The following is an 8,791-nucleotide window of genomic DNA, read 5'->3' as shown; positions in this document are numbered from 1 at the left end:
AAATTTGATTAAGCCTTCCTCTTCTCTTCAAAGTTTCAGCCTTGTGCTTATCTATTTTATCTTTTTACTTGTTTTTTTTACTTGTTTCAGTCATAAGACTGTGACCATGATGGAGCAATGCCTTAACAGGTTTTTATCAAACAAATTGTCTCTAGTACTATTTTTTAAAGTCTATTGTTTTTTTTTTTGTTGGAGTTAAGGTGGGTGGGTGGGGGAAAACAAACCAGTACCATTGGTCAAATGGTGGTGGTGGGGCGACCAGCACAAAGATCGACCAATCGATCGATCGATCGATCCATCGGTCAGTCAAAGGCTTACACACAGTTTCCATCTCCCAAATTCACTTGCAAGGCATTTGTCAGTTCACGGCTATACTAGAAGACACTTGCCCAAAGTGCTGTGCAGTGGAGCTGAACCTGAAGCCATGTCTGTGCATATGTTAGCAAAGAAATTATTTTACCGCATTTCAGCTCTGTTCAAGAAGACCGATTGATCAAAGGTATTCCAGCTATGCTCATCCCAATTTTAATTTGAGCATCAGGGCTATATTATTGGTGTTTTAAAAGAAAATTTTTTTTGTTTGTTTTTGATTATTGAAAGACTGGGGTTGTGATGTGAGGTAGCTTTGACAGCTATATTTATCTTCTGCTTATGAAACCAACCGTGTACAAGGCTCAGTTGTTGACTCATCTGAACATGTACATAACTATATGTCTCAAAGACTTAATGAAGGAGTAGAAGTAGCAGTAATAGCAGTCGTAAAGCTTAATATTGGCATGAAGATTTCACCATTAGCAGAATGGTTATATTACTGAGTGCAGTACTCACAGTGGTTACTTTTTTTTTTTTGTCTGCTTATCTTTATGCAATAGGGAGATTATATCATATACTAGACTCAGTTATTGCTGGCAGAATCGTTAGCACGCCAGGCGAAATGGTTAGCGGTATTTCGTCTGCCGCTACATTCCGAGTTCAAATTCCGCCGAGGTCAACTTTGCCTTTCATCCTTTCAGGGTCGATTAAACAAGTACCAGTTACATACTGAGGTCGATGTAATCGACTTAATCCCTTTGTCTGTCCTTGTTTGTCCCCTCTATGTTTAGCCCCTTGTGGGCAATAATGAATTATAGACTCAGTTAAACAGTAGCATTAACTCAGTAGTTTAAACTGAAAAGTAAGAATGTTGATCTCATCCATGTGCAAGAGCCTGGAAAAGCCTTCGGTTTTCCTCTTTTCTTTTAACTAAATGATAATAAAACATGTGTGAATGTTTATTTACAGGAAACTATTGTTTATGTGTATATAAACACATCACATTAGCATCTCACTAGCAAACATGATCAAATACCATGCAGCTTCCCATATTAATCATACTCCCTTTATTAAAGAATAGAAAGCTTTGCAGATGGCCAATTAAGAATGTCACAGGAGTACTTGTTGTTGGAATTTCGTTGCTTACGATGTCGAGGGTTCCAGTTGATCGATCAACGGAACAGCTTGCTCGTGAAATTAACGTGCAAGTGGCTGAGCACTCCACAGACACATGTACCCTTGACGTAGTTCTCGGGGATATTCAGCGTGACGCAGTGTGACAAGGCTGACCCTTTGAATTACAGGCATAACAGAAACAGGAAGAAAGAGTGAGAGAAAGTTGTGGTGGAAGAGTACAGCAGGGTTAGCCACCATCCCCTGCCGGAGCTTCGTGGAGCTTTTAGGTGTTTTCGCTCAATAAACACTCATAGCACCCGGTCTGGGAATCGAAACCGCGATCCTATGACCGCGAGTCCGCTGCCCTAACCACTGGGCCATTGCGCCTCCACACAAGCGTACTATGTGATCATAAATCTAAGATATACCATCATAGTAACTGTGTGATGCCTGTGAGCGAGACGTATAACTCTATTTAATTCCAGTTTCACCAGACTAACAAAAACAGGTTAGGTACTTTTCTTTTACCTCATAGTTGGTTCACAACAAGAAGACAATCAACTGCAACATTTCTCCCAGTGTAGGGGGTGTAAGCAAGCCCTGAAGCAAATATGGTAAAATGAATTCTAAACAATATTTAATAATAACAAGTTCTACTGTTTTTATCCAACCTCTGCCCCATATACTGGTATGGCTGGATTTATTAACATTTAAAAAAATTTTTTTTATTTTTTGTTTTAATGCAAATTTATGTATTGCAGAAGAAATTCTGTTTGCTGCTAGATGCTCTTTTCTGCTTTATATTAACAATACAACTGCATTGGTAAAATTAGAACCTGTTTGTGAGCTTAGCAGACTGAAGAAGTATGAATTGGTTGGTCTTTTGTCGATAGACACAACAATGCTTGTTTGAACTCAGGTATATGTAATCAGTTGTGCAAGCTGTTGTACCAAAATATAATGCTGATTTTTACTTTGATAGGCATCCATTAATTTTTATTAGACTTGTGGAATGCCTTGTTAATCATCAAACATTTCTGTGCTGGAAGCATATTTGGTGTTTATCATATAATTGTGCTATAACCCACATATCGTTTTTTCCTTCCCTTTTTTGCATTTAAACTAAATACTAAGCTATAAACAATATGTTTTCACATACAGAAATGTCTGATAATCATGTTACATGACATGCTATATTATTAGGTCTCGTTGAAATTTATCAGATTTATACCAGTGATTGACCTGTATAATATAGTAATTTAAACCAAGATCTATGCCTGTGTTCTTTTGCAGGCCTTCCAAAACTGGTTAATATGTTTTTTTTTTAATACAGGTACAGCATGGATTTTCTGGAACTTTCTATTCCAAACCCTTCCAAGATTACTGAATGCATGAGGGGTGTCACCTCTAAATTAAACAAACATCAAATTTACTTCAATAAGTATATGAAATACAGGTACTTGTATAGATAACACAAGCTTATTAATCCTGTTCAGTACAAGGTACTGTGGAATAGAGCTGCCCAGTAAACTAGTGTAGCAACTACAGAAATTAGAAGTTCTTACTGATAAATTATGGATTATAAGAGGTTCTTGACCATTGGTATCTGGAAAGGTGGTGCTGTATCTGTAGTTTTTAGTTTCTAGCTGCAGGAAATAACTGGAGAGGAAGAACTGGACCTAGTGGCTGCTGCAGGAACTGAAGGTTATGGTTGGTGAGCTTTTGACTCAAGGGCAGGGGCGACAAGACAAGATGGATTGAGTCAGGAATGCCTGTGTGGAAGCTGGATAAGATCAGTGTGCTTTGAGGAGCAGAGGTCACACTGCAGCAAAGGCAATGGGGAGACAGCATGTCTGTGGGTCAGAGGTTTGAGTGTGTTGTTTGAGAGTGACTTTTGTGTTAATTAGTCCGTTTATTTGCAAGTACTTTTAGGCATTTGTAGCTAAGATCAACAAATCTGATTGTTTTTTTTTCTGCCTGATGAGATTGCCAAAAGCCATGGCAGTATTAGTAGCAGAATTAGCATTACTTGGTAGCATTGTGTTGTAGAATTGTTGTTCCTTTGTAGTATGGTAGCAGGACGACAGTTCTGGCAGTATAGTAACTGAATTGTCATCCCTTGACCATACGATGACTGTACTGTCCATACTCTTCAGCAATATCCCAGTCAAATTGGTACCCCTTTGGCAGCTTGATTACAGAATTGTCTCTTCTTTGCAGCATGGTTGGAAAATTGTCTCCCTTTGGCAGCACGGCAAAAGAATCGTCATTCCTTGACATGTCAAAAACAATTAGAACTATAACTCAAAATATCACACAATTTAGCAGAAAAGGTCAAATATATTTGCTGCTTATTTTACTTGTGAGAAGATGAAATTGAAGTTGTGTGATGTTTATGCCTTTTCCAATGGCAGTAAGTGGTGTATCTGAAGTAAATGTCTTCAAGCAGTGACCTCATACCACCATTTTGTTGTCTCTTCTTAGCAAATGTTTGCGTCTTGCTCTATAACATTTGATTGTACTAACATAAACACACACACACACACACACACACACACATAAAAGAAAAGTAAATTAACAATAGCAGCAACAAAGAAAAAAAAACTTTGTACAAATTAAAACTAAGCAGAAAACCATGGAATTTTGTACATAAAGGGATTGCCATATTGTTGTATTGAGATTTAATGTATATCTTCATCTGCTTTTTATGATTAGTGATATTGATCTTTTATCTAGTCAATTGTGGTTAGATCTTCTCCCTGACATTAGCTTCCTCACTACTCTATTATTGCTTTTAATGGTGTCTCTTCTTCTTCCTCTCTTTGTTCTTCTTTATCATGAGATTTTTTTCTTCTTCTTTTTATCACCCTCCCCCACACATGCGCTTTCCCCTCTTTCATCTTGTCTGTTATTAAAGAACTGTAACATATCAACTTAGCTTAACATTAATGCTTCTTGTCTGTTAAAATGGTCTTAGTTTCATTCCATCAATTTTATCTTGACCATGGTTGTTGCGGGGATGGTGATGTAGTGGTGGTGGTACTGCCGCTGATATCTGAATGGGGGGAGGTAGGTTGAACTCATACTTCCATTGAGAGTTCCAGAGAACCATTTTGTGGTTCTGTCTTCCTCTCGCCATGTCTGCTTTTCTTTCTCTCTTTACTCCAACTTTTCCTCCTCTCACTCTTCATTATTTTGTTACTTGTACTAAACCACCTTTTTTCTTTTGTGTGTCAATAGTTTTGTAAAGTAGATGTTCAAAACACCATGTTTGTATGTGTGTTTTAGCACATATATATATATATATATATATGTATGTATGTATGTATGTATGTATGTGTGTGTGTGTGTGTGTGTGTGTGTGTGTGTGTGTGTGTGTGTGTGTGTGTGTGTGTGTGTGTGTGTGTGTGTGTGTGTGTGTATAAAATCATGCCTGTATGTGTATATTGTTGAAACTAGCATATTTTTCTCTTGGATATCAGGACAAGTTGCACTCTGAAGTGTTACATTAGTTATTTTATACACACACACACACACACACACACACACACACACACACACGATACATAAAAGTGCACACACACATACACACACACACACGTGCACACACACATACACACGATACATAAAAGTACACACAGATAACATAGATAAGATGCTATGTAATATGTAAATCTTCCTGAACTTTAAACTTGAATGCACAGTGTTATATGTTTGCACTATATCTATCAGAAGAATCAATATTACTTTTATTTATTTGTTCATTTATTTAGTTATATAACCCATGCTTTTTATATTGGAATATGGTAATCATTTTTATATTTCTAACAACATTAGATGTGACCATTAGGCACAGAACTGACTAAATTTTGTGAGATTAGTAAAGTGGCAGTTATTATTGATGGATAGCTTGTCTGAGACAGCTCTGTTTGAGCTATCAATTCATAAGTTTTGAGCTTAAATGCGCTGTAACTGATTTGTTGTGTACTTAAGGGGCTCTCTTGGTGCAGTTAGATCATTTGATTGTTGTCATTGTTATGATTTGACCTGAGGCCAGCTCCAATCAAGCAGTCTTATAATCAAAAGGTATTTCCAGCGGTGAAAATTTCGCTTTTGTTTTAGAGACATAATGTATCTTGGATCAATGTCCAGTGTGTTCTTTCCCTAAGATAATATGGCAACAATTGTCATCATCATAGTTATATACTAGGGCAGGGGTTTTCAAACTGTGGTCCGCGGACCACAGGGGGTCCGCATGGACAAGACAAGGGGTCCGTGGACAGCAAATACTTTTTATGGGCGATTTGATTTTATATATGTTTTTTAATCGAAATCTTTTAATTGACAATAAACCTATTTGTTAAATACTGTTAAATAAATAAATGTAAAAATATGTTATTTTAAGCAAATATTTATGTATAAATTTCATAAGCGTTTATAAGGAGGTCCCTAAAGTAAAGCCTGAAATATAAAGGAATCTGCAAGTCAAAAAGTTTGAAAACCCCTGTACTAGGGGGAGTACTTTTTATTCTTAAATTATTTCTACTCATTTAAGTTCGGTATATTTGCTGTTGTATTAGACTCCTCCCTAAAGAAGGTTATTTCATTATAATGATGATTTTAAACAGGTCTGTAATTCAACCCAAGCAGCCCAGATCAGATATAGCTAAGGTTAACAACAGCATCAATAACTGTTAACTTCAAATGTTGCTAGGATGCAGTACATGACTGATAAGTGCAGTTACTGCATCGCAAAGGTTATTGAGTGAATACTTAGCAGATGTCTTGCTTTCTGAAGTTTTAAATTTAGTTCCCAGTTGTATGATCATAAACTTCTTCATAACGATATGGTTTCAGGTTCAATCTAATTTCTTTATTGCCCACAAGGGGCTAAACATAGAGGAGACAAACAAAGGGATTAAGTCGATTATATCAACTCCAGTGCGTAACTGGTACTTAATTTATCGACCCTGAAAGGATGAAAGGCAAAGTCAACCTCGGCGGGATTTGAACTCAGAACGTCAATACCGCTAAGCAGGCTCGCTACCTTTCAGGTTCAGTCTTACTGTACAACACCTTGGAGAAGTGTCTTCTAGAGTTTGGAGTCGACCAAATTACTGAGAGTGAAATTGGATACATGGCAGCTGTGTGAGAACCAGTTGGTGAGACTGTTCCTGTTTTTGGATAGTAGACATTATCTGTCATCTGATTTAATGTCACCACACCTAGCCCTTGAATGCCTTTTGCACTGAGCGGGTGTGCGGCTACAATGCTACAAGTGTTCGGTGTGTGTGGTGGGGGGGGGGCATTTTGGTGCAAATCTATGGTTTGAGGATAGCATCCTTTATTTGGTGGCCATTAAAAGTTCTGATGACTGTGTTAACTCTACAGCATTTCAACTGGTCATGTATGGCCCAAATATTCTACCTGTCTTATGTTCAAACTGGTCACATCTGGTCTCTCACACCTAAAAATAAACAACTATATAAAAATTTGAAAGCTATGAGATAATGCATGATTAATTTAAAATAATCCTTTTTACTATATATAAAGCACAAGGCTTGAAATTTTTGTGGGATGGACCAGTCAATTACATTGACCCCAGTGCTCAACTGATACTTATTTCATCAACCCCAAAAAGATGAAAAGTCAACCGTGGCAGAATTTGAACTCAGAACATAAAGAAGAAATGCCATTAAGTATTTTGTCCAGTGTGCTTACATTTGACAAGTGATTTGGATGCTAAAAGGTTAAAAGAAAATTTAAAAAAAAAAAGGACCTTTATTATAGAATTCTTAATTCTATCCCTGTGGTATAAAGTGGATGAGATTTATTGTTGCATAAGTTGGTTAGTATTTTCCGGGTATATACTACCTATTCTTGAGGGTTGATTTTAGTTATGTAGAATTACATGTATTGTGTGAGTATACAATGAAGTCTCTACAATGGGTTTGAACTAAAACCCTTTCTGTTTGTAGTCCAATAACCATATCCTCTAAGCTAATTCATTACTATTCCTTATATAAGATTTTGTTGGCTGGCTTAACTGGAGCTGGTAAGGCCTGGGGCTGCACCAGTTTCCATTGTCTGTTTTGGTATGGTTTCTATGGCTGTATGCCCTTCCTAACACCAACCCCAACACCAACCACTCCATAGAGTGTACTGGGTGCTTTTAACATGGCACCAGCATGAGTGCTTTTTCTGTGGCACCAACACCAGTATCAATTCTGCTGTGGCGGATGGGTCTTCTTGAGTAGTGCTTTGAGATCAGCCTTCAATACTCTCTCTTTTACTTGTTTCAGTCATATGACTGTAGCCATGCTGGAGCACCACCTTTAGTCGAGCAAATTGACTCCAGGACTTATTCTTTGTAAGCCTAGTACTTATTCTATCGGTCTCTTTTGCCGAACCGCTAAGTTACAGGGATGTAAACACACCAGCATCGGTTGTCAAGTGATGTTGGGAGACAAACACAGACACACAAATATAATATATACACACATACACACATATATATATACATATATATGACGGGCTTCTTTCAGTTTTCGTCTACCAAATTCATTCACAAAGTTTTGGTCGGCCCGAGGCTATAGTAGAAGACATTTGGCCAAGGTGCCACACAGTGGGACTGAACCCGGAGCCATGTGGTTGGTAAGCAAGCTACTTACCACACAGCCACTCCTACGCCTAATATTTACTTGCAAAATTACAGTAAATTCTTTTTTTATACACAGTGAATGTCTAAGTAGGTCCAGTAGGCCAAAACAGGAATCAAAGGGGTCCATAGGCAAAAAAAATGGTTGAGATCCACTCTAGCATGTGTTTTTCTATTTAAAGTGTAATGCGATTTAAGGGAGATTTGACTGTTATTTCTTGTGAATTGAATGACCATGTACAGGCTCCTTCCATTTATGTATGCAACATACATCTAAATTGTGTGTACACACACACACACACACACACACACACACACACTATCTCTCTCTCTCTCTCTCTCTCTCTCTCTCTAAGACAGTAAGCATAAAAAGAAGACTTCTCTTTCTCTGGGGAATTCTTTATATAAAATATAAACCCCACTTGTGTATATTTTATTCCCTAGTTTCATTTCAGTCTGTTCCTTTAACTGCTGCTGCTGTTGTGATAAAACTATAAATCCCTTGTTTCTGCACATGTAATCAATGTAAATTCTCTCTCTCTCTCTCTATATATATATATATATATATATATGTATATATATTTATATCTTTTGTGTTTTATTTCAGCCTTTCCTGATGCTGCCTCTAATGGAGGAGTTAAACCCACTGAAAATGACAAATGGTGCTCTTGGAAATGTTGCAAGTAAATTGCTTTCCTTTTTTTT

At 37.3% G+C, this 8,791-nt stretch overlaps 1 protein-coding gene across 1 annotated transcript in view; it reads left to right on the top strand.

Annotated features, from left to right (window-relative positions):
- Window positions 1-8,791, top strand: part of LOC106879200 (forkhead box protein N3) — a 383,457-nt gene that overhangs the window by 87,841 nt on the left and 286,825 nt on the right. Inside the window, exon 2 of the mRNA XM_052966714.1 lies at window positions 8,694-8,769. Within this exon, the coding sequence (XP_052822674.1) occupies window positions 8,703-8,769 (67 nt within the window). The 5' untranslated portion in view covers window positions 8,694-8,702. The remainder of the gene's footprint in view (window positions 1-8,693; window positions 8,770-8,791) is intronic.

The sequence above is a fragment of the Octopus bimaculoides genome, chromosome 3, assembly GCF_001194135.2.
Source record: "Octopus bimaculoides isolate UCB-OBI-ISO-001 chromosome 3, ASM119413v2, whole genome shotgun sequence".
NCBI lineage: Eukaryota > Metazoa > Mollusca > Cephalopoda > Octopoda > Octopodidae > Octopus > Octopus bimaculoides.
The sequence above is the reverse complement of the archived record's forward strand: the minus strand, read 5'-3'. Positions and strand labels throughout refer to the sequence as shown.